At 42.1% G+C, this 26,034-nt stretch overlaps 1 gene segment (V, D, J or C); it reads right to left on the reverse strand.

Moving 5' to 3' along the window:
• Positions 1 to 1,301: 1,301 nt before the first annotated feature.
• On the reverse strand, positions 1,302 to 3,583 carry LOC122105931. The segment is given in 2 exon segments: positions 1,302 to 3,061; positions 3,366 to 3,583. Coding segments are annotated over 2 exon segments (471 nt in total).
• Positions 3,584 to 26,034: the final 22,451 nt, after the last annotated feature.

Here is a 26,034-nt window from a genome sequence, read left to right on the forward strand (position 1 = left end):
AAGAGATGCAGGTCAGGGCCCTTGAGGATTAACACAGATGACTAAGGCAGAAATGAGGATGTTGCAGCCAGTGCTGACTGCCAGGCTGGTTATCTCTGAGTAACATCAGCACCAAGTAACAACAGCCAACCTGCCCTAGCTCCATCCTAGGCAGTCACAACAGGATGTGGCTTGACATTTACCAGCTCTCACATCTGGGGTGCTTGTGAAAGTCCCTCCCCCCACCCACCTCCTGAGCAGCAGTGGAACCACACTTGCCACATCCTGCCCCCTCCCCCAAGCCCTTCCTGTTCTTCTCTTTCTACCTGGGCCTCCATCCAGCACTCAGGCAGTGAGGAACTTCAGAGGGCAAAGGAGAGGATCTCTAGAGGAGAATCCACCCCCTAACGTAGCTTTCACACCTGCTAGAGGTCACGCACGCATGAGGCTGCAGCAGGTGCATTATATAGATAGTGGAGAATGTCAAACAGCTGAAGTAACTGTTATGACCCAATTGGGGTTCCTTCAGACCCACATCACTGGGGCATTTCTTCCTCTCACCGACCCTCCCCCAAACTCCCACCCACCTCCCGCTACAGCCCCCTAAAACACACACTATCCTACTATTCTTATAATGAGAGGTACAAATGAATGGCAGGAAAGGGAGCCTGGATAATTGACAGGCTGCAACCCGGTCAGTTTCTAAACGTCTCAGCTGTGGGTTCATGCTGCAGAGACTACATTTTACTAAGTTTTTTCCACATGTGGCTAAAACCTGTAAAGTCTGTTTGTTTGATATTTTCTGCCCCGTCTGGGTAAGAATGATGTGAAAGAATACAATTCAGGAGAGAATGGAAAATTAGAGGGGCCGAAAGCCCCAGTGGTTGGAGTGGAATATCAGACCAAGCTTGTATTGCAGGGCTGAGTTTACATTTATAGATGTCTCCTCATTTCTACTCAAACCAACTCTCTTGCTTGGAATCAGATACTGCAAAATCTAGTTGGAAGTGTTATCTAGAGCTAGTTAAAGAATTTTGCTAAATCTAGTGAAAAGTATTGTCTCCACCATGATGTTTGCCAGCACTTTGCTGAATATCTTAAAGGAATGAAATATCTGTATGAACTCTCTTCCATCTGCCACTAGGCTAGTTATGACTGTCAAAGGACGTTTCTCTGTTAAGAAAGATGGTGAGATTTCTCAAAGCACCAATAGGAAAGACGGATGGCCAGTATCAGAGTAAGCACAAGGCAGGTTACAACTTCCATGCGTTTCCCAACCAAGTAGATTCAATATTGTAAGAAAATAATTACTGCACAGTTTCTAACTTCAGTGTTTAAATGTATTTATTTGTGGCAAGCTGCAATCAAATCCTGTAATCTTAAGAAGAAGATCCTATCTGTTGAAAATTAGACCTTGTAATGAGACTCACACACTCCATCTCATTTAAAATAGGTAACAATCTACTCAGGCAAGTTTTATAGGTTAAAGAAATGAAATCTAGAGACTTTAAATAAACAGCCCAACTTCACAGAATCTAGTAAATTTACACTCAAAACAGTAAGGATTAAACTTGTCCAACACAGATGAGTATACCTCATTGTGCTTTTGAATCTCTATGCTGGCTCACTGAGCACAAAATAGCACTTGATCCCTCAAGTGTAGCTGAACTCTTGGCCATTATTACACTTCCAGAGTGTATTACACTCTGGATGATGTGGTGTCTCACCCTCAGATTTTTCCCCACAGCTTAAACGATATTGAAAATACCATTTAATTTCTGAATAATCCTAGATTATGGGATGTGATTTTAGTTATTTTCAAACTTCTTGTGCCCCCTTGTGGAAGATAAAGGGCATTACAGAAGAAAACCTTTTTAAGAAAAAGGACTAGGAAAAAAAAAAAAGAAAAGAAAAAGGACTAGAGAAGAATGAGGAATGCATGAAGCCGGTTGCCAAGGTAACCAAGGCATCCTTTCCAACTATTCACATTGCCCTTTTTCCTCTTCATTTCCATCCAAGTCATTTCTCCTTTCAGGGTTCTTCTGTCGCATACACAGCCCTCTTCTTTTTCCTCAGTCTAGTGTATGTCTTTGATCACCCACCATCTGTCATTCTGCTCTCTCTTTTGCTACAAGAGAAGCCAGACAGAGGAACTGGAATTTTTTCAAAGCTCAAATGTCCCAAACAGCAATCTCAAATGCATGCTTCTTACATTAACTTCTAATCTGCATAAAACTCTACTGCCCCTCCCTGGCTCAAAGGCTCTGGTCCACACCTCCACAAAATGTCTAGTGTCAGCAGAAAGGTTGATGACCCAGGAGTAATTTTAGTCACCAGGTGGCTAAATTAACCCATTAAGTAGCCTTAGTTGGCATTTTCTAGTCTATGCACCAGCCCACTTGACCTCATGTCTGACTGTAGCTGTACTGTACTTCTCTGAGCTACATACACACATACAGTGTTGACCAACAATATACTATGCTTCAAGGCCTGGTGTAAGTCAAGACCAGACACAAATGTATTGAAGACCTGATCTAGGTGATTCACGGGTTCTGCTAAATAATTCACTGCTTGCATAGATGATTTTGCAAAGAACTTCGTCAAGTTCTTGGGAGATGCTTGGCCTGACTCACACAGATTTCTGAGTCTCGCCTTGGCTAAAAGCCAGGGACCTTGTCACCAACATCTTCCACCCGTCTCTGGGTAAGGGCTCCTGGGGAGGGCCGGTGGTGAGGGTTGAGGAGTGGGTGGAGTTTTTGCACAGATGTCTGCCCCACCCAGCGCAGTGTGAGACTCCAGGCACAGAGATAGAAGCCAGAGTCACTGAGGAGCAGCTTTTCAGAACTCAGGAAGAACTGCCCATCCTTGGATCTGGAGGCTGTGAGACCGTGGGAGGCCACAGCATCTACCTGGTCAGCACTGATAGAGTAGAAGAGCTGCTGGAGGGCCCCTCCTGCGGCCTGCCGATACCAGTATAGGTTAGGATTTGATGTTCCTGTCACCTTGCACTCCAGTGTAAGGGAGCTGCCCACAGTCTGCACCCTGGCAGCCGGCCATTGCTGGATCGTCTGAGCTTGGGTACCTGTGAGAAGTATAAAGCAATGTTTAGACAGCAAGCGTCCCAACCCAGCTGCCTTCCACCCAGACAGAGCATGGCCCATCTATCACAGAGAGTTCATTAGGAGAGTCAAGGATACAAATGAATTGCTGGGAGACCAAGAGTTCAGAATCTTCCTCTGGGGCTAACCAAAGCTCAGCACTTCTGTAACTGAGTCAAAAGGCCCTATTCTATGGCAGACCCTTGCTGGCAAGTTTGCAAGCTCCACGGGGTTAGGATGAGGGTGAATATGTGAAGGAAGGCTTCTGCCAGACGGGAGAGCACCCACCTAAGGAAGCACTGAGGAGGAGAAGGGCCAGAAGAGAGCAGAGCATAGTTCAAGATGGCCTCTGGTTCAGCTGAAGACTTCCTCTTCTGCTGGAGAGACAGGGCCAGCCCCTCCCTTTTGAAGATCTGTAGCCACAGTGGGATTGGATCCCCTGGAGCTGAGGCTGGTGTTTTCTTCAAGGTGTGGAGGATCAGCTCACCCTCCCTGGGAACCTGCTGTGCTCCACTCATTATCCGATTGCTCTTCTACTGATGCCCAGATATGTAAATACTGCTAATGACTCATTATTTACCTCCAAACAAATGAGCCACTCTCTGGGTCTCCCCGGCAACATCCGGAGTCTCAGAGACCTTCAGAGACACAGCCAGACTGTTCGGATGATGAAAAGGATTTGAGTCTATCTGAAGTTGGAAACTGGAGCTAGGACAAGTCACCTAGATAGCTAGAATGAAAATAAAACAGACAGGGCCTCAAGGGATTTAGATCTTTAATGCGCTCAAAGTGGAAAAGCTCCATTCTGAGGGAAGCAGGCTGAGGTGAAAGCCAGCCTGGGGCTCACCCGGGGCTCACCAGGGGCTTTGTCATCTTGGGCAGGCAATACTTGAGCCCTGGACAGGCAGGATTAACTCACGAGCACATCAGAGTTGGACTCTGGTGTTCCAGAGGACTCCAATGGCTCAACTAGACCTCATTTTCCCTCTAAATGCAACGTACCGCAGAGGAAACGCCCTGGGACTCTGGAACCAAATGGACCTGGGTGCGGATCATAGCTCTCTGTTCAGTACTTTTCTCATATATAAAACAAGAGGGATTGTAATACCAATAAATGCATGAAAGACGTGTCTTTTCTGGTGCAATGCAGGCATTCTTATAAGTGCTACTTTAATTTTTGTAATTTATTACTTTTTTTTCTTTTACTCTAAGAAAAGCCTGAGGTCTGGGAATATGGCTTAGTGGTGGAGTGCTTGCCTAGTATGCATGAAGCCCTGGGTTCGATTCCTCAGTACCACATAAACAAAAAAAGCCAGAAATGGGGCTATGGCTCAAGCAGTAGAGCACTAGTCTTGAGCAAAAGAAGCTCAGGGACAGTGCCCAGGCCCTGAGTTCAAGCCCCAGGATGAGAAAAGAGAAAGAGGAGGAGGAGGAGGAGAAGGAAAAGAGAGAGGAAGAGGAGGAGGAAGAAGAAGAGGAGGGAGGGAGGGACTGAGGAGGAAGGCGAAGGAAGAGAAGCAGAAGGAGGAGGAGGAAGGGGAGGGAGGGAGGCAAGGAGGAGGGAGGGAGGCAGGAGGCAGGAGGAAGGAGAAGGAGAAGAGGAGGAGGAAGAAGAAGAAGAAGAAGAAGAAGAAGAAGAAGAAGAAGAAGAAGAAGAAGAAGAAGAAGAAGAAGAAGAAGAAGAAGAAGAAGAAGAAGAAGAAGAAGAAGAAGAAGAAGAAGAAGAGGAAGAGGAGGAGGAGGAAGAGGAAGAAGAAGAGGAGGAAGAAGAAGAAGAGGAGGAGGAGGGGATGGAGAGGGAGAAGGAGAGAGAGAAGGAAGAGAAGGAGGAAGAGGGGGAGGAAGGAGGAAAAGGAGGAGGATGAAGAGGGGGAGGAAGAAAAGGAAGATGAGGAAGGGATAGAGGGAGGGAGAAGGAGGAGGGGAAGGAGGGAACAAGGAGGAAGAGGGGGAGGGAGGGAGGGAGGCAGGAGGAGGAGAAGGAGAAGGAAGAAGAGGAAGAAAGAAAAAGAAGAGGAAGAGGAGGAGGAGGAGGAGAAGGAGAAGAAGAAGAAAAAGAAGAAGAGGAGGAGGAGGAGGAGGAGAAGGAGGAGGAGGAGGAGGAGGAAGATGAAGAAGCCGTCCCCAGACTACAGCAAAGACTGGAGGATTTCATGAGGGATGGGTGTGGGAACTTCAGGGACGAGGAAAGATCACAGGAAGCACTGCCAACTGAGGACTGAGGCAGAGCTGCAAGACAGCTGTAAGAACTTCACTGAAGTGATGAGACTCAGGACCCTAAGATGCCAGGCGGAAGACCAGGGAGGCCCTGGGAACCTTACGTACCTCCCTCTGCTAGTCTTTGTTCTCTGAAGCTCTCATTTGCAAAACAAATATTTAATCCGAGTTGGTTGAGGTACAGCAGTTTAAGGTAAAGACTTGGAACAGGAACTAGTCCTTTTAAAGTTTCCCCACTTGATCTGGGTCAGGTGGCAAAATGCTTTTTGTTTTGCTGCTGCTGCCATAACTCAATCCCAGGTTCACGCTGGAGTTCTTCACGTTGACACTTTCAGTTGGGTCACGTTTCATTTGTTTGCACGTCTGTTCCATGCACAAGATGCTTTCTTTAAAGGAAAAAGAAAGCCTTTCCTCAGTGTAATTAATCATCTTGTACATCACTTATTTGCACGAGAAAGCAACTGGTAAATATAGTGTGCATGCAATGAAATAAGAACATCTGAGGAGAAATAGCTAGGGGCAGCTACAGAAGGCGCCGCACTGCATAGTTGTTCAGCCTCAGTTTGAAGAAATCCATGAGTAGGACTTCGATTCCATACCTATGTGTGTCAGGATGTGAAGGAATGAGCCCAGATGATAGGCACGTGTGCAATCTGCTTTTCCCTTTTGTGCATTTCTGTTCTTTGCTCCTGGAAACTTCGGAGGCAGGGCTTGAGTGGGCATGAGATGAGAAGGCAGTAGAGTGGGGCAGTGAGAATTGTTCCTGCTCTCCACGGGATGGTGTCATGTTTTCATTTGGCTGGCAGCTTTTCCTGTTAGCATAGCCCAGGAGACCTGATAGAACGCATCCACCACGCTGTCTCTCTGTCATTACCGAGTGCAGGAAGCAATGTAACCCACCTCCTCTGGGATGTGGGAGCAGATTGGAGAGTGAAGAGACATATCAGTCAGATCAGAGTAACCAGCTGGCTCCCAGTGCCTGCGTCATTATCACAACTCTAGCTCCAAGCTCTTTCCATATGGCTGGTGCCTGAGGAAAAAAATAAAAAAGCTATCTCCTTCTCCATCCCCATCTGCAACACTGCTTACTCATTCAGTCATTCAAGCCATTCATTTAAAGCTCCGTGGCTGTGTTGTGCTTTGCTTTATGGTTTCAGATCTTCAAAGAGATTGTAACTGAAGATTCCTCAGGAGAGAGGATTCTAGACACACCTTGATCCCAGGTACGAAGTTGTCCATCAGCCTAGCTAACTGGAGGCTGGATTGACCTATACCCTTTCTCTTTCCCCATCTCCTGAGTTCATAGAGGTAGGGGCCTACCTCTCTAACACGCATCCTGCTACCATCTTGGGCTTCTTTCTCATCCAATTGTATGTTCTTATGAGTAACTACTAACAGAAGAAAACTTTATGAAACCCCATATGATAGATTTGGGGGGAAAAATGCTTGCAAAGTCTGTGTTTCTCTAGAGAAGAATTGAATTAAAAAAATCATTAGGGATAGCCGGGCGCTGGTGGCTCACACCTGTAATCCTAGCTACTCAGGAGGCTGAGATCTGAGGATCGCGGTTCAAAGCCAGCCCGGGCAGGAGAGACCGGGAGACTCCTATCTCCAATAAACCACCAGAAAACCGGAAGTGGCGCTGTAGCTCAAGTGGTAGAGCGCTTGCCTTGAGCTGAAGAGCTGAGGGACAGCGCTCAGGCCCAGAGTTCAAGCCCCACAACTGACCAGAAAAAATCATCAAGGCTAATGGGAAGAGAGCAGAACCAGCCAAAGAGATGACCCTAAAGTTCCTGCTGTGGTTTAAAAGTGCCCCCCCAAACGAATGTGTCAGAAATGTAATCACTAGTTTTCAGTTAAGAAGTCAGACCTGTAAAAGGTGATTAGTCTGTGAGAGCTTTTCCTTTAAACTTAACTTCTCTGTCTCTTTTACACTCAGACACACTCACCCACACTCACACACGTGCATTTTTACCCTTCTGCCATGTGATGACCCAGGAAGAAGTCCCTCACCAAATATCAGCCCCTCTGTTTGGTTTCTGTTCATTACAAATTACCCATTCTGGTCTTCCGTTATGGAAACACCCCCCCCACTCCCACCACCCTCCCATTCTCCCACCCTCCCACCCCCCCACCCCCCACCACACACACACACACACACAGGATATCTTTCCCTCTTCATCTGCCTACTAATCAGGAAAAGGGTAAGAGGGAGGTGCAGAAGAGAGAACCAAAAGCTCAGCGCTCTGAGGGCAAGTGAAAACAAAACAGAGCTAATTTCTAGGACGAGGAGCATGCGATCTCGGGTTCCCCATGTCACGCGGGCTAGAGTCTGCGAAGGAAAAATGTCATGCGGTGAGTGGAACAACAGCTTCTAAAGGTGCCACACTCTGTGCGGCAGAACCTGTACATATACTAGATTACATGGCAAAGGGAAGTCAAGGTCAAAAGCAGAATTGAGGTTTCTCACTGGATGGTGTTCGCGTAGGGAGAGGAGCCTGAGTTATATGTAACTAATATTGTCAAAAGGGTCCTTAAGCGTGGCAGAAGGGGGCAGAAGAGAGTCAAAGAAAGAGATCTGGCAACATGGGAGGGTACGGGAGCTGCAGACTGGCATGAACCGAGGATTGCAGGTGGTCTCTAGAAAGCAGACAAGAAAAATGGATTCTATCCTAGGGCCTCCACAAAGGTGTGCACCCTGTCCGATGTATAGATGTTATATATCTCAAGCTGGCCTTGGACTTGCAATGTTGCCCAAGCTGACCTTGAATCCATGATCTTCCAGCCTCATGCATTAGGTTCACATATGTATGCCACATGTCTAGTTCAAGAACTTAATTTTAACTCAGTAAAATCTGCAGCAGACTGCAGATATAACACAACTGTAAGATAATAAAGTATACTTCTAAATCAAAGCACTTGTGTCTGTATCCATACAGAACTCTTAAATCCAACAGTCTGGTGAAAGAGTATATAGAAGGTTGGAATGGACACCTCACCCTGGATAACAGGGATCGAAATCAGCACAGGAAAGGATGCCTAGCATTGGTAGCCACCAAGGCTCTACAGATTCACACCACAATGAAGCAATCCACAAACACTGATTGTTTTGCTTTGGTAATTGTTTTGAGGACATGGAGCACTTGAAACCCTTTCAGACTACCTGTGGAAATGGTAAATGGTACAATTCATTTTATAAAACAATTTTGTAGTTTAAAGAAAAAACATTTGATACATATTCAGACAGGATCCGAGTCCTTGGCATATAAACCAAAGGAATGAAGGTGTGAAACGTTACAAATAATTGTGACAACCTTATGTGTAATGCTCAAGAAATTGTAAATACTCCAATTGTCGTGACTATTAGTAAATGAGAAGACGAAGACATTGTGGTTTATCCATGTAATAATTTGTAACAACATGGAAAACCTTCAAAATTGTGATAAATGAAAGAACAGAGACAAGAAAGGAGTACTTTCTTTTTCCATTACATGAACTTCTAGTAAATGGAAGGAATCTACAGTAACAGTAAGAAGCATACCATTGTGAGTTCCAGTTCAGTGTGGAGGAGGAACAGAATTTTACAAAGGCACAGGGAAACTTTTAGAAGTGATAGGTAAGTTCATTATTTTAATTTTGTTGAAGATTTCTAAGGAGTCTAAATCTTACCTAATTGTATACTTTAAATATGTTTATTATATGTTAAAAGTACCTTAGTACAGTTATAATAGAAAGGATTGTCTTAAATGTAGTGTGTAAGCAATATTAAACCTCCAGGGGCTAAGGCAGTAGGGCATTCAAGCAGGAGAGGCCCATAATGAATAGTGCATGTAATTAATTAATCACAGTCAGTCAATGAGGACTAGGTTTCATGTTGAAGATTTTCCTGAGAGACAAGCAAGATTGTAAGTAGAGCTTTATAAACTCCCTCTTAAACATGCCCGTACTTTTGACAAATTTCCATTCTGGATGCCAGCTACGTTTGTCTTCTCTCTTTCCACTGCCACACCCATCTTCATAACGCTGGCCAGTTCAGCTCTTGAGAAGTGTATACAACTCATCCAAAGCCTCACAACCGATTGGCCCCACTTGGAAGCCATTGCATGAGCAGCTGTTTTCATACAAGCCTAGCCTTCCCCCATGACTCCTTCTCCCACATCCTCTCTCACCAAAAGCAACTCATAGAAGATTTCCACAGACAAAATAAATCACTGCACAGGAAGCATTCTCTCCATAGAAAACAAAAGGAGTGTGTGGGTGTTGCCAAATGAAAGAGTGTTTGTTTAGCATATGTGAGGGCCAGGGTTCAACTGCATGCAACGCAACCAAAAAAAACCAAATCGAAGGAGTAATAACACAAAAGAAAACGTTTCTAGGCACAGTGGCACAGTCCTGTAATCATAACATTCAGGTGGCTAAGGCAAAATCATTGTAGGATTGAGGACATCTTGAGCTACACAGTTAATGAAACCTTGTCTCAAAAACAAAACAAAAAATGAAAATTGTAATTAGATTTATCTCCTTTCTCTCTCACTCTCTCTCTCTCTCTCTCTCTCACACACACACACTAAAATCACAGGGATCATCTTAGGAGAGAAGAGGATAGTGTCACTTAATGTTATGACCTTGAATTTATAGTGGTCCAATCAAATGGGAAAACCTAAAAGTAAAAGATCAGATTTGTAATGAGACATCCGAACTCATGATAGCTATTTGAAAGTTATGTACCAAAAGGTAGTTACAGTATTTGCAGTGATAAGAGCTGTACAATAACAATGAAGGAAAAAAAAAAAAAACCAGCAAAGATCCCCAAACAGGAACTATTAATCATCTATGCTTTTAGGCACAAGAAGGAAAGACAGCTTTAAAGGTAAAGACTGTTGTCCTACGGACATGGAAAGGATCAGGACGATGACTGGGAAGTCACCATTGAAAAGACAAGGCAGCAGGTGTTAAAAGGATATGCCAAGATCCATCAAATTAGGAGCGAGTATAATCACCAGTTTCATTCATTAGAAGGGCTGAGAGTACTAGGTGTGGGGAGCTCGTTGTGAAGTTTAGATGCACAGAGAACACTGGAGGGGGTACAGAGCATGCTAGAGTTCAAGGCAGTCTTTTAGCTTTAAACTGAATGGCAGTCCAATTTTAAATGGAGGCCAAGAGGAGGTTATCTATGAAGATAGGGCACTTGAAGATGCTAAAGAGAGAAGAAGAAAAAAAGAAGTATGAAGAAAGTAATTCTTAGGCACCAAGAGGAAAATTTCTTCCTCTGAAATAGGAAAAGAGGAAGAACAAAATATGTGAAAGGTAGACTTGTAATGAAGAAGGTCAATAAGCTTATAGAAAAAAAAAAAAAAAAAAACGCTTAACCGAACTTCTGGGTAATAAAATGTGAACTAAGAAAAATAGATACCAAGGTTGGCAAAATTAAAAGAATCAATAATGTCTGGTGTAGATGAGTATAGGGGGAAATATTCTCATACGCAGCAGGAAAGGAAATGCCAACAGTCTTGTGGAAGGAAGTCACAATGTTCATTCAAAATGTTCAACCTGTTTTACACTACAGTCCAAAGAAGCGGTTCTGTGGGAACATATGTACATGTGAACAATTCATTTGGTGAGGATGTATGCTATAATGACAGTTTACAAATGGCAAACATAAGAAATATATAAACTCTCAGTAAACAAATGAGCAGATAGACGTTGATGACATACAGAACTGTGCTTCAATTAAAATGAATGGAATAGAGCAATATGGAGTTGCATGGAAAAATTCTCATAATATTGTTCCTTTGAGAAGATGAGTCACCATGTAATACACATGATATATCATTATTTCCATCACAAACACGTATGCAAAGCATTCAGCATTATAAGCATATTGCTCATTGCATGTAGGTGTGCATCGATTGATTTGTGTACACACACATACAATGTGCATATGCACTTTCATCCAATCAGTAGTAATTCAGCACGCATTATATAGTTTTATGTAGCTTATTTTCAGTGAGGATTATAACAATACACAAAGAACAAAGGCTAGAAAAATGCACAGCTGAGTGATCACATAGGTATGTCTGAGGAAAAGAGCAGGAAAGGAAAGCATCAACCCTCTGTTGCATTTGCAGTGCTTAGTTTTGAGTGATATAAGATCCAAGATCTCAAGCAATTACTTGGTAGATAGATTGTCCTCATAAATGAAGTCCAGAGGGGCGTAAGAGAGAAGAACATGAATCAGTAACTGAATCATCTTTGGATGTGAAAATGGGTCAGCAGAGGATGCTAAGGATTCAGCTGGAACCATAAAAGGCAAAGACTTCAAAGAATGATGAGCAGAGAAAGGAGAGTAGAGGTGACCAGAAGTGCCGTCAGTCCACCATTTCCTACATTGTTTTTGGAGACCATCTAATAGCAAAGTAAAAGGCACAGTAACCAAAAGAGAGGACATCTTTTAAATAGGGCAAAGAAAAGGAAAAAAAAACAGAGAGGAAGAGAAAACAGAATGTGCAACAGAACAGATGCTAACTGAATGATCTGAAAGACCCTAAGGATGAGACTGTGGGCCAGGACCGGAAGGCCAATAACAAATAGCAGTCACAACAGATTGGGTGAAGAGCTGGCCTGTGAGCTCTGGTGGGGTTAATTGGGATAATGGAGACATTTGAGCAGGCAGCAAAAAAGAGGAGCCATTCAGGGGAATGTCAGGGTGAGAACTGGGGTGTCCGGTTGCCATAACTGCCAGACTATGGTATGTTGAAGCAGGAAAATCAAGTTCAGGAGGCGAGAGGCTAGTGTACACACACACACATGCACACACACACATGCACACACACACACACACTTTCTCTCCTATACACACCCTGAGATTCAAATGTAAGACACTTAAATGAGTCATGTCAAGAGCGTCAATTACTTGACCTGTCAGGTATGTTTGTTGTCTGTGTTAGTAAGAGCAGTTAAAGATGTGAGAAAGCCTCCCTTGTCTATTGCCATTAAAAATTCTGCTGTCTTCTGTTCAGACTTATGTGCTCAATTTGAATGGAATTGTCTCTTACTAAATGGAGTTGTGGTAGAGCAAATTTAAGAAGTTTTAGAAAAGTAGAGAGTGAATATTTATGGAAAAGAAAACAATTCCATATACAAATTGTTCCTAAATGACAAATTCTTCAAAGTAAATTTGTGTTCTATAAAGGCCTAAGAAATGCTTTTGATTTTCTAATCCATAACATCTAACGAGTACTTGCTATATTCAGGTGCAATCCAGTTGTTTTCATGCCTTTCCAACCTTAAAATTCTTTGATACGCATATCTGGAAGTTGGTATCTGTCCCATTTTGCAAATGAGGGCATGGAGCCTTGGAGAGACTGGATTACTTGCCCACAGGACTGGCAACATTTGGGGCTAATCTAATGCCAATGGGTTATTAAGCTCAAGTGTTTAATCTAAGCCATGGACTTTTTTCTCACCGCAGCGTGAGAGCAGCAGGAATTCCCTGTGCTACTGTGCAGAGGCCTTGAGTTAGTTTCTCTATCACTATTAAAGTTTATTGTTCCTCGGGCACAGTTCTTAATGACTTTATCCAGACAGGGGCTCTGTGCGGCAAATGTTTTTCTTATCACCCCCACGCCACAGATAAGAAAGCTGAGGAGCAGCTGGGTTAGATAATTCTCCCCTCAGTCACAAGATTAGCAAGTAGCTGAGCCAAGATACCAAGGCAGGGATCCTGACTCTAAAGTGTTCACTGACAGTACAATGTGGTAGGAGAGATGTTTGTTTTTGCTTCCCTATGGGTAGAGAAAAAAGAGAAGTCTAGAATCCAAGATAGGAAATTTATTTATTTATTTATTTTCCCTCTCCACAGTAGTGTTCAAGAGACAAAGGAACAACAAAACTGGTGTTTGTTACTTGAAATCTTTAGAAAGCAATGGACATGTCTAGGTTTGGGGAATTTCAGAAGTGTAGCCCTCGATGCTAAGCAAACAATTCTCAAAAGCAAGTTTTTCAAGGCATCCGAGGATATAAGGAAGAAAATATACAGGTAAGTTGAATCCAAGAATGAGACAATAAGAAACATTCTGGGAGTATCTACTGTGTGTAGGATCATTAGAACCTATTCCAGAGCATGGAGCTAGCAACCAGTGGATGAAGGATGGACTTGGTGATCAGTAAATTCCTCTCATCAGAAGACATTCACTTCAAAAAGTTATTAAATTAAAACAAGTCCTGTCCTTGAATTCTAGGACTCTGTCAGGTCCTAGAAATACAACAGGATTTTTTTTTAAATAAGAGAGCCAAAGAAATGAATTACTTGAAGATCTGGTTATTACATAAAATAATACGGAAAGAGAGAAGAAAACCAATGTACAGACAGACAGACAGAGCAGGGACAAAGAGAGGCTGATAGACCTGCATAGAAGTAGACAGAACATATGCTTACATTAAACTTAGGAGTTAGAAAGACAGACTTCTCAGGATTACACCAAGGAGAGAAAAAAATTCCAAAACACCATCTAGTGAATAACAGCTGATTTAATGAACTATAAGATAGAACTAGAAGTCAATAAAAGACAACTTACTGCTCAAATAGGGCCCAGAGAGAGAGAGAAGCAATTTCATAAAGATCCTGTCCCTATTCTTTCTTCAAGCTAGAGATTGTGCAGAGATGCCATAACTTTATCTAATCACAGTGGTAAGAATAAAAAATGAGCATGATGCTATCTAAGTGCATCGATGAAGCCTTGTGTTTTAAAATGTCTATTTATATATTTGATGTATAGCTAAGTGACTGTCTCTCCACTCGGAAAAGGAATAAATATTCCATTTATATGACCCAATGCTAACAGAAGGAAAGATGAAGACTGAGAGCAATTTATCAGTTCCTTCACAGCTATGCAGGGACTGGGAAGAAGTGGTCTGCACCCTTGCCTTTGGAGTGGAATGACAGACAGGAGAAAGCAGAAGGGTCCAGTAATGGAAGAATAAGTTGATCAGCATAGAATCAGTGATCATATTCTGTGTTCTGATTCTCCTCCATACCAGTTGTTGGATCCAAAGGCAAATGGCTGAGGCAAGCTCTGTAGTGGTGGTTGTGTTATATATGGATCATCCATATACATGCACACACACACACACACACACACACACACACACACACACACACACAGACCAGGGAGACGTGAGCGCCTACATATTCCACAAAAAACAAGTGTAGCTCTAACCGAGTTTACCTCTAGGCTGAAGGAAGCTATAATTAGGAAAGAAAGCATTAAGAAGAGGAAGCATTTTCTCTGATAGCAGAGACTTGGCTGAAAAAGTTATAAAGCCCAAGACTAGTTAAACACTCATCTTTCTTCCACAAACTTCCATGTCTACATAAAATAAAAAGATATGGGTTGAAGAAAGAAGCTAGTACATGACAGCTGGTCTAGAGTCTTCACACACATGAAAAAAATAAATGTAATGAAAAACCAAGAGAGAGGGAATTAAAAGATACTTGTCCTGTGCATCTGTCATATTATTTGAGAATGTTAGATCAGTTATAGAGACAAGATAGCAAACAGGGTGGATAAAGAAAGAGTAGAGAGATATATGAGACAGGAACAGAATTCATAAATGTGCAGAGTATAAGTAAATAAGCCAGCAGCTTTTGAAACACAGATGAAAGGGTAAAACGCCACCTAGACATGCTCCATATGGATGGAAAAGGATGAGGAAAAACAGGAAGCAGCTGTTTAAAGTCCAAATGACCACATCCACAGAGGGTACAGAGCCAGGTTAAAGAAGGAGCAAGCTAGGAACAAGGAGCCAGGCTGGAGGAGCAGAGATCCCTGGGAAGCGGGAAGACAGGCTTGGGTGTGGGGACCCAGGCTGGGGCTGCTGAGAGCCAGGCTGAACAGCAGGTTCTCATCACAGTCCTTCAGGGAGACAAAGATGGCGAGTGATCAGAAGACTTCATGAAAGGAGTGGTGGCACTATACATCAGGATTGAAGGCAGGAGTCCATTCTGCTCTTAGCAAAGGGAATTATGACACAGAGGTAGTATTGCTTCTAGCCTAAACAAATAAAATAATACTATCAATTTTGAGTCATTGAAATATATATACATGTGGTGTGTGTGTATATATGTGTGTGTTTGCACGCGCACACATGCGCATGCATGTGTATGAAATAAAACCATCTCTTTCGAGAATCTCTTGGTATACTGAGAGCCCACAAATTCAGTGTTTCCCACGGTGGCAGATCTTCATGCGTCATTAAGATCAACCCAGCACATTTATCCATGAAAATAAGGAGTCCTAAATTTGTTAAGTGATTTTCTCACTGCTCATCAATGAGAGCCAGCCCTTGAAATCTGATGTTTAGGGAGTGACTTGAGAAGCTAGGGACAGGAGCTAGAGCAGGAGTCAATGGAAGTGAAGAAATGCATTCCTCTTTGGAAGAAAGCTTATCATCCTGCAAGGGACAGGACAATATTGAGAGAAGGTAACTTCAGCAAAGTTCCCTTCATTGTTTTCTTCATGTAGATGAAAGGAAGACAAGAGAAACAGGGGCATCTCCAGGGTATATACTTTGCAGACCACTAAGAGATTTCTCCATGGCAGAGTTGTACATCTGAGTAAAGTCATCAGGGTCTGAGCTTCTGGTCTCAAATTTGCAAGCTCATAACTTTGTACCATCAGAGAAAATGTGGATGTCTCTTTCTCTCTCTATCATGGTCCGTTCAGGTTCAAAGAAAAGGTTGTATATAATCATCAAGGGTATAGAGTGGCAGTTTGTAAAATTAAATTTTCATAATTGCCTTGGGTTCTGAGGACATGCTTTTCATCCAGCACATTGTTTTTCTGAGGAGGAAGCAGAAAAGAACCCAAATGATAATGGGAAGGTCGCTTGGTGACTGCAGGTGGAGCAAAAGGTTTGTTAGCTTTGGGCCACGTGATGTATCTATACAAAGAAGACTTCTCCTGCATTATTTATGCATCTCCTCATTTATTCAGTCAGATTCCTCTAGTTACATAAACCATATATCAAGGTTCCCAGTGTCTCCACGTCTCCCACTATAAACTGTAATTAAATCTCGTTAAACCCATGGGCATTTGGAATAAAAGCCAAATCAAAACAACTTTCTCTAGATTTGCTAACAGCTAAATGTAACTAACTTTCAGTCATGGGATGTAAGGACTGGAGTTATTGTTTACTCAGTATCCTAAACAATGGCACTGTCACCACACAGAGGTGAAGTTTGGTGAGACTTCCCTTTAAATTTAGGAACTCTTCACTTAGGGTTCTTGACTTCAATAGCAGAATAAGAATTTCAGACAAATCATAATGGTAAGAAAACTTGGGAAATCTTTCTTAACTAAACAAGTAGGCAAGCAGACAAACAAACAAAAAACAGACAAACAGAAGGGCAGGGGCACACACTAGCAAAATGTGGGTGCAGAGATAGACCCAGACAGGGAGAGACAGAGAGACATATACACACACAAAGAGACACCAGCTCCTTGGGCTGTCGGGTAGTTATAGGGTAAAAGAGGGAGGGAGGGAGCGGGGGAGGGGGTGGTCTGGCTTTAAGTTATGCAAAGCTGGGTGCTTTGTCTTTGCTTTAACTACACCTGGTATTATTCTCTAAGGTTTCAGGTAAGAGCTCATCCTGCTATGGAACAAGGAGACACCCGGCTATCTGCATTTTGGGGCATCCTGTGAAGCAGTTGTGAATCCTTGGGTGAGAAATGCACCTGTCAGGAAAGAATGCATTCATTTGTTGCTTTTTGAAGCATTTCTAAGTTTCTAACTGCCATATTCCTGAGTTGCCTCAGTTTCTTTAAGTTATCCTGCTTCATTTCCCCCAAAATGACTTTTGCTCCCCTAATCTTAAGGGAAGTATATGAAGGAATATCTCCTGTATTTGACTGCACCTCATTTTTCCCTAGTCTATCCAGCTTCAGCACAAACAAAAATACTACATTGTATGAACAGGTCATAAGGGCCAGGCCCTGGTGGCTCAAGCCTATAATCCTAGCTACTGGTGAGGCTGAGATCAGAGTTAAAATCTAGTCTGAGTAGAGACGTCCAAGAGACTCCATCTCCACCTGACCAGCAAAATCCTGGACTAGAGCATGCCTCAAGTGAAAGAGCAGCAGCTGTGAGAGAGGACAAACAAGAATATAAAGCCCTGACTTGTGGCACAAGTCCTTGGTAGTGTCAGAAACACACACACACGCGCGCGCGTGCGCACACACACACACACACAGAGTCATGATGAAATCCCTTATTATGTACAATTTAAAATATGCCAATGGTTTTTAAAGTTTATATGCCCATTCTTCCCCCCTTCCTTCTACTTCTTGGTACCCAAATGGGATGGTGTACACTTAGTCATAACACTTTAAAAGGAGCACAGCCAAAACATTATTCTGGCTCCTCCATCATCAGGAATGTGTTACAGCATTCTGAGTTACTCACAGTCAGCTTCTTTGCTGAAAGAGAAACTTCCAGCTTGTCACAACCGCCCTTCAGCTTTTGTGGCTCAAGATTGCCTCACCCTGGGTGTGTGTGTGTCTGTATAGTGTGTACTTGTGTGTGTGGAGGGGAAAAAAAACATAAAAACATACACTTATTGATTCTTGGGTTGTTTGCGCCATGATTATTTGACATCTCAGCAGCAGAAAAATGCAAAACCTAACTGATACAAACTTAGAAGGAATGCCATCACATGGGATGTTCTAAGTTTATTTACTCCATAAAGCAATGCAGAGAGGATGCTTGGAGCTAATTTCAGGCCATGTATGTAGGAGGTTAAGCAGGACATAAGTGCAACTTGAGTGACTCTGGAGACCTTATCCCCAGTCATGTTTTAGAATTGAAGGTCAGTGTAAAAAAAAAATGCCTGCATATATCTGCCTGATGTAGAAATCAGAAGGAGGACGAGGGAGAGGAGGAGAGGAAAATAAGGCTCTGACTACAAGACCTACCTGGTAGCCAATGTTTCATCTCAGAGATACAAAGAGCCAGGTAGAAGTACAACTGGAAAGCCAATCTACGTATTAAATTCAAGATTGCTTTTGTCCTGTATTTTCAGAACATGCCTTTCCAATAGTTTTATACTCACCTTTGCACACATTTATTGTTCACTTAGCTATCCACAATATTATTATCTTAGCTCTGCTCTCTTTATACTTTTCAAAATTCTCCTTCCCAGGCATCATCAAATATCACCCCCACCCCCAACACACACACACACACACACACACACAAAAAAGCTTTAAAAAGCCAAAGAGCTGTGCCTTCTGTGTCCTGTGGTCACACTAAGCCATGTCCTCTTGGTCCCTGGATCATTCACCCAGGCACATTGGGAGTGATAAAGGGAGAGGAGAAAATCTCTTAGCCACAGGGAATGTGGACAGAACAATAGCCTCAGCCTTAGACACAGATTGCTCACTCACAGATTCTCCAGTGAATCTAAGCAAAAGGAAATCTGAATGTTTCACCAAGGAGAACTAAGTTCCCGCAGGTCAATCTTTTATTGGTCTCCTTGATTTTCCTCCCTAATGGTCATTCGCGCTGCCTAAAGCTAAGATATTGTGAACGCAATTTGTTTACTGTCCCTGTGTCCCTGCTAGAGTCTGAAGATTTAAAGTACTTGAGCACTCATGAGATTTAGATCCAAAGGAGAGAAAAATAATGTTTAACGCATATACATGGAGCACTCTCCTCTTGTGCTTTTACATAGGTCATCTTATTCGATGTTTGTGACAACTCTGAGAAACAACCAGCTAGCTCGTTTATAAAAAAAATTATATATATATAGATAGATAGATAGATAGATAGATTTTTTCTTTTTGGTCAGTCGTGGGGCTTGAACTCTGGGCCTGGGTGCTGTCCCTCAGCTCTTCAGTTCAAGGTGAACGCTCTATTACTTGAGCTACAGCACCACTTCTGGTTTTCTGGTGGTTTATTGGAGATAAGAGTTTCACAGACTTTCCTGCGTGGGCTGGCTTTGAACTGTGATCCTCAGATCTCAGCCTCCTGAGTAGCTAGGATTACAGGCATGAGCCACCGGCACCCAGCAAAAAAATATTTTTTAAAAAAGTATTGGAACTTAAGCTAGGTGGTAGTGTCTCATACCTGTAATCCTAACTTCATGGGAGGCTGAGATTGGGACAATGGTAGTTCCAGGCCATCGCAGTAGAGATGTTGAGAAGATTCTGCTCCAGTGGAAAGAAGCTGGACGTGGTGTCCCATGCTTGCCATTCTAACTACAGTAGAAATCCAAAAATAGGCATACAGGCATATTGCAGTTCACACCTGTGCCAGGCAGTAAACAAGACTCTACCTTAAAAAGTAACCAATGCAAAATTGGTTGAGACATTGCTCAGTAGAGCACCTGACTAGAAAGTATAAGGTTCTGAGTTCAAACCTTGGTTTTATCTCCCAAATTAGAATTCAATATTTAGTTTACCATAAAGATGAATGAGGTAGACTTTTTTCTTTTGTTTATTGAAGTGTGAACTTAGAGACTTGTACTTGGCAGGCAAGTGCTTTGTCATGAGCAATGTTCTGTGAGGTATATATCTACTCCTCATGGTAGGTCAGTGCCTAGAACGTATTTGACAGGGGAAGAAAGCAAGACAGTGATACTAGTGTTAATAAGTTGGCAAGGGTTTTTTAAAAGGTAATGTTTATTACTGATGTTTGCTAATGTTTACTATAAGATAGTACAAGCCTTCTGGAAGGGAACTTATTATACATACATAAACCAACAGAGTAAATGACTTTCGAGCCAGCCATTCTACCACAAAAAAAAGATCATCCAAAAAAGTCATCAGATATTTTACATTACAGGCAGAGTAATTCCCATTGCAGAGTCTGCTTATGATTGTGAAAAGCAATACCGAAACAACCTATGTTTTCAGAGGAAATAAGTAGGCAAATTACAATCTATTATAAAATAGAATGTGTTTCATATTTAAACCCTTGTTTAGGAGATTGATGTTATTCAAAGGAGTATTGCTCTGGCAATTAGTATACTGCTAAGTGAAAAATCAGCATTTGGTTCAAGCTGATAGGTGAAGAAAACATAAACTATTCACTTTATAAAAACAAACTATTGAAACATAAATTAGTTTACGTGTACAACAGAAAGACAGCACTATGTTTGCTGATGGTGGAAAGGAATTAAGAATAAGACAAAGAGTTTCTGAAAGACGAGAGAAGCCTGTGGCCAAAGTGATACACAAAGCAGAGTAGAGAGAGCCACAGGTGAGCACAGAAGAGGAGAAGGCAGCAGGTGAGAACCGGCCATTTGTGCGGTGCTTTTGTGGAGCTCTAGTCAGAGCATGGGAAAGGTCTTAAAGCTGAAGAACTCTGTGTTCTTCATGTGGCTAAGGGAGGCCTCCTTCTGACCAAACCACATATGACTGTGCCTGAGGAAACCCCCATTCTGTGAAGCTAAGGGAACAATGACCTGGGGAACAGAGAGAGGTTGCTTATGCCTACCTGCTTTGCGCATAAACAGAAAGCTTGTAGTCAGTCATGTTTTCACGGTTATCAGAGGGAGTATTGGGTATCTAGCTACAGGTAATAACCAACACTTTTGCATTCATTCATAAACATATCAGGCAACTGAACAGAACATCAACAAACATTTGAGTCTAACAACCTGTGACAAAAACAATTCTATAGCTTTATAAAACAAGTCAATGATCTGCTTGGGAGTACAGGAAAACACATTACATCTAGAAAAGGCAGAGGACTATTTCTAAATAATGGGGTGATACTAGAAATTTTATATTATCTCCAGGCTTGACCCCATACACCAACTCTCCCCTTGTTAGCCTCTCTCATATACTTCTTGTTTCAACAATACAAAGCTGAGTGGATCCATGATCAATGAAAACTCCCTACCCAGGATAGTGGACTGCTCGGGAAGACAGACATTGTCTACTATGTGAGGAGAAGCAAAGTCCACCCCAAACAGCTGAATCAAGGAAAAAAGATTTGGGGACTGTTTCTTATTATTGCCCTTACTAGTAGAGCAACTTGCCAAAGAAAGACAAAAGTTAACAATGATATTCACCCACAACAAGCAGACAACTCAGGGGAAAGAAAAGGATCAACTGAATTCTGAGTCTCCTGTTGTCTTTTAAGACAAAATTGAGAGATATATTCATTTATTAGGGAGAGGATAATGTGTAAAAGAAAAGAAATTCAAGCATAATGGAGAGTCAATTGTTCACTACCAGGACCACTGGGATCACAATATAGACACAAAAATAATTGTCACAGCAAGGCAAGTTACTTCTGCAGAAGAATATGCCATCAGCCAAGTATCTTCCAAGCAAGCACACAGAGCAGGCCCCGCCCCTCCGTTCAGATTGGTTGAGTTCAAGTTCACAATCTGCCTCTGACTGGCTAGTTTAAATAGGGTAAAATGTATTTACATAAGGTGATTTTGAAATCAGATTTACAGTAAAGAAGTAATCTCAGATCTGCTGCTTCTTGAACAATCTGAGGTGTGTCTTAACTGCATCAGAAAAAGAACCAGTTCAAGACAAAAGATCTTTACATTTCAAAAGATCTTTCCTTATCCCAAAGGTGTTCCTCTTTTCCTCAACAAGAGCCAAGTCACCAGGCTCAAGCTGGAATTTTAAAACAACACACTTTGATAGAAAAGACAGGTTTTCTCACTCTGCTTACTTTAGAAATTGTTGCTTAAATAAAAATTTCAGAAGAAAAGCAGGAAAATATCAAAAAGCATAGACAAGAGCATACGAGGAGATGGAAAACATTTTGAGAAAAGTTAAACAATGAGTATATATTTTAAGAAATATTTTCGAAGAATTGGGAAGGTGGCTCAGTGGTAGAGTGCCTCGCGTGCATGAGGCCCTGGGTTCGATTCCTCAGCACCACATAAGCAGAAAAAGCCAGAAGTGGTGCTGTGGCTCAAGTGGTAGAGCGCTAGACTTGAGCTGAAGAGCTGAGGGACAGTGCCCAGGCCCAGAGTTCAGCTCCCACAACGGACAAAAACAAACAAAAAAAACAAACCTGTAATATTCCAGAATGGCAAGGATAAACAGATTCTCAGCCCATCATGACAGCCCATGCTATCATCACAGCTACTCCAGAGGCGAGATCAGAAAGATCAGAGTTGAAGTCCAGCCAAGGGAAAAACCTTTGTAAGACCCCATCTCAACAGAAAATGCTGGGCAGGGCATCTTGTGCCTATCATACCAGCCACAGTGGGAAGTAAGCATAGGAGCATTGCAATCTATGCCAGCCCCAGGCAAAAAGCAAGACCCTGTCTCAAAAATAACAGATAACAGGGCAAAAAGGATTGCACAAACCCTAATAGTGTGTGCGCACACACATACACACACACACACACACACAAGCATATGTATGTGTATACATTTTTTGGATACATATATCAGGAATATATAAATACCCATATATGTATCCAAAAAATGGATAAAAATGAGACGCAAAAGGAATATATTCAGATTAGCAGCTGATTTTTCACCATCAATGTTGGTTACTAGATGTAAATGGACTCGAGCCTTCTGCCAAGCTAAAAAAGAAAACATTCCCTTCACATTTCAAATTATCCCTAGCCAAAATATTAGTCAAGCATGCAAAGAGGATAAATGCATTATTAGATAGGTTATAGACAGAGCTTTTCTTGTAACAAGTATTAATAATATGAACTCCAGCAAGAAAACACAAGTGAGGGAGATATGAAATAAGGTGAAATGAACCTTGAAACTCAAGTTACAAGAAATTCTAGAATGATCAGCCTGGTGATTTTATGGTATAACCAGGATATAAAGCAGTTGCAATTATGATAAGAACTAAGACCACTCAGGTAGAATATCCTAAATAAGAAAACACTTTGGTTTCACAAGAAGTCGAATATTGAGCTGGGCTCTGGTGTTTCATACCTGTAATCCTAGCTACTCAGGAGGCTAAGATCTGAGGATCATGGTTCAAAGCCAGCCTGGGCAGGAAAGGCCATGAAACTCTTATCTCCAATTAACAACCAGAAAACCAGAAGTGATACTGTGGCTTAAGTGGTAGAGCGCTGGCCTTGAGTTGAAGAGCTAAGGGATAGTGCTCAGACTCAGAATTCAAGCCCTACCACCAAGGAAGGAGAAGAAGGAGGAGGAGGAGGAGGAAGAGGTGGAGGGGAGGGGGAGGAAGAGGAGGAAGAGGGGAGAAGGAAGGGGAGTGGGAGGAGGAGGGGGAGGGGGAGGGGGAGGGGGAGGAAGAAGAAGCATACTGAAGAAGAATGGTCTTCATGTGAAGGTGAATGGATGCCCAACCTCAGGGTCTGCCCAGTGAGCAGTGAGGCTCACAGTTGTGGCATTCCCTTACCAATTCCGATCAGAGATCATCAAGACTGCCAATACCAGGAGCCAATAATTAATCTTCATTGTAGCATCTGTCTCCAGCAGTTTGAAGGACCACTCATCAACCTTATTACTTTGGGTTACTTCTATTCTGGGGGAGCTATAGTTAAATGTGTAAGAGTCTGGACATTATTTTCCAAGAGGATTCCCCTTCTTTATCCACAATGTTTCCATCATCACCATTGTTTTCCTTGAACTTATTGAATGCTGTATTTATACTTTTATGATTGTTGCTGTTGATTCTGGGGTGTGAATTCATGCTTCGTGCTTACTAAGCAGATACTTTTACCACCTTGCACTCTCCATTTTGTTGCTTTTCTAATAAAGTCTCACTTTTTACTCAGGCTGGCCTAGATCACAATCTTCTTTATTCATGCTCTTGGTGTTGCTGGAGTGACACCAGCTATTACTGATTGAAATGAAGTCTCAGGAAACTTCTGCCCGGGTCCTCTGGATCTCAACCCCCTGAGTAGCTAGCGTTACAGCTAGCTAGAGTCAACAAACCCATCTCTTAGTCATCATTTTAACAATTTCTCTAACTGCATTTAATCCAAAGGATCACAGACAAAGTCATACTAAAGCTACCAGCACAAGTATGTTTATTGCAGCATTATTCACTTTAGCTAACATATAGAACTAACCCAAATGCCTCTCAGTAGATGAATGAATCAAGAAAATGTGATATATATATATATATATATATATATCGCATATATATATACATATATATATAGTGGAATTCTATGCCTCCATCAGAAAGAATGACACTACCTCATTTGTTAGGAAATGGAAAGACTTAGAAAAAATAATATTAAGTGAAGTAAGCCAGGGCCAAAGAAACATAGGTCCCATGGTTTCCCTTACTTGCAATAACTAGTATATGTCTAGGACAAGCAGAAAAGGTCAAAATCTATGTGTATATGACCATATAAGATGATGCTAAGCGAGATGAATCCCAAGATAAGGACACAAGAGGTTTTATCTTTCTGGCTGTTGTTTTTAATGTACTTATAATGTACTGTGTGGTGTTTTTGTTTCTTTTGTATGTTCCTCCCCCATGGTATAAACCCTGTTTTCACTGTATTTGAGTCCAGTGCCCTGCATCCTGTATATACATTTTTCTAATTTGGCGAGGGGAAGGGAAATAACAAAATGCTGAAATAAGGATACAGGTTGACCCATTGTAACAATGAGATGTGCAAGACACTATGTTGAAAATGAACTTTACAGTCTGAGGAGGGGGCAGGGAGGGAGAAGTTGGGAGTTGGAGAGGGAAGGGATGGTAGGGGATAAACAAAGGAGGGGGTAACAACGCTCTATAGGAAGTGTACTCATCACCTTATTCATGTAACTGTAACCCCTTTGTACAGTATCTTTACAATAAAAATATATATTAAAAATAATTCCTCTAATGAAAGAATATATCTTATGGCATGGTAACTTATGCCCATAAAATGTTCTTGTCCCACCGCACATACCTACACACAATTTGTGTGACTGAGAAATGGATGGCCATGATACTTGATTGAAAACTCATGACCAGCAACAGCAGCAAGGACAAAGGCAGCCAGTGTTGTGTTCTATTCGTGCTGCCCTACAAGATGTATACCTTCTAAGAAGGTATCTTGGATGTTTTAGGTTTCAGCTGGACGTAGAGCCAACCTCTGTTCAATATTCTCATTTCTTGCCGGCGCTCAGACATCTGCTTCTCCTCCTCCGTCATGAAATGTCTGTTCACTTCATAAAGTGGTTGCCCTGGAGAATTGCAGATTATCTCTGACTAGAAGCAGTGGAGAGAACTAGAGAAATTCACCCCCATCCCTAGCTCTTCCCGCTTCCTTGTGTGCTCTCTGACTCTCCTGTCTCTCTCCTTCTGTCTCAGATCCCACGCAAAATCTCTAAGTGGCCCTCTAGGAAAAGCCATATGCTGAATTCTGATATTTTAAGGAAAAGGAACAGAAATACATACTTACATAATTGATTACGACCAATGATGACCATTACTCAAAGAGACATTGCTGAACTGTGTGTTAAAGATCGGTGTTTGTCTTCTCCAAGGGAAAATGGGCCAGATTCACCAGTAATCAGTATTAATGAGCTCAGGAATCTGGTTAAAACCCACATTGTGCTTCATTAAAAGGTTATAAAAATTTCCTTTAATATCTCAGATGAGACAAAATACTTTTCTTCTTTCATCGTTATCATTATTATTACTATTATTTTGTTTTGAGACAGGGTCTCAGATGCACCCTGGTTGGTCTTGATCTCATCCTCCTTCTATCTCAGCTTGCTGGAATTATAGGTATGTGCCACGACACCTGGCTGGCAAATACAAT

This window comes from Dipodomys spectabilis, unplaced genomic scaffold (assembly GCF_019054845.1).
Source record: "Dipodomys spectabilis isolate Male_0828 unplaced genomic scaffold, ASM1905484v1 ptg000034l, whole genome shotgun sequence".
NCBI classification, from domain to species: domain Eukaryota; kingdom Metazoa; phylum Chordata; class Mammalia; order Rodentia; family Heteromyidae; genus Dipodomys; species Dipodomys spectabilis.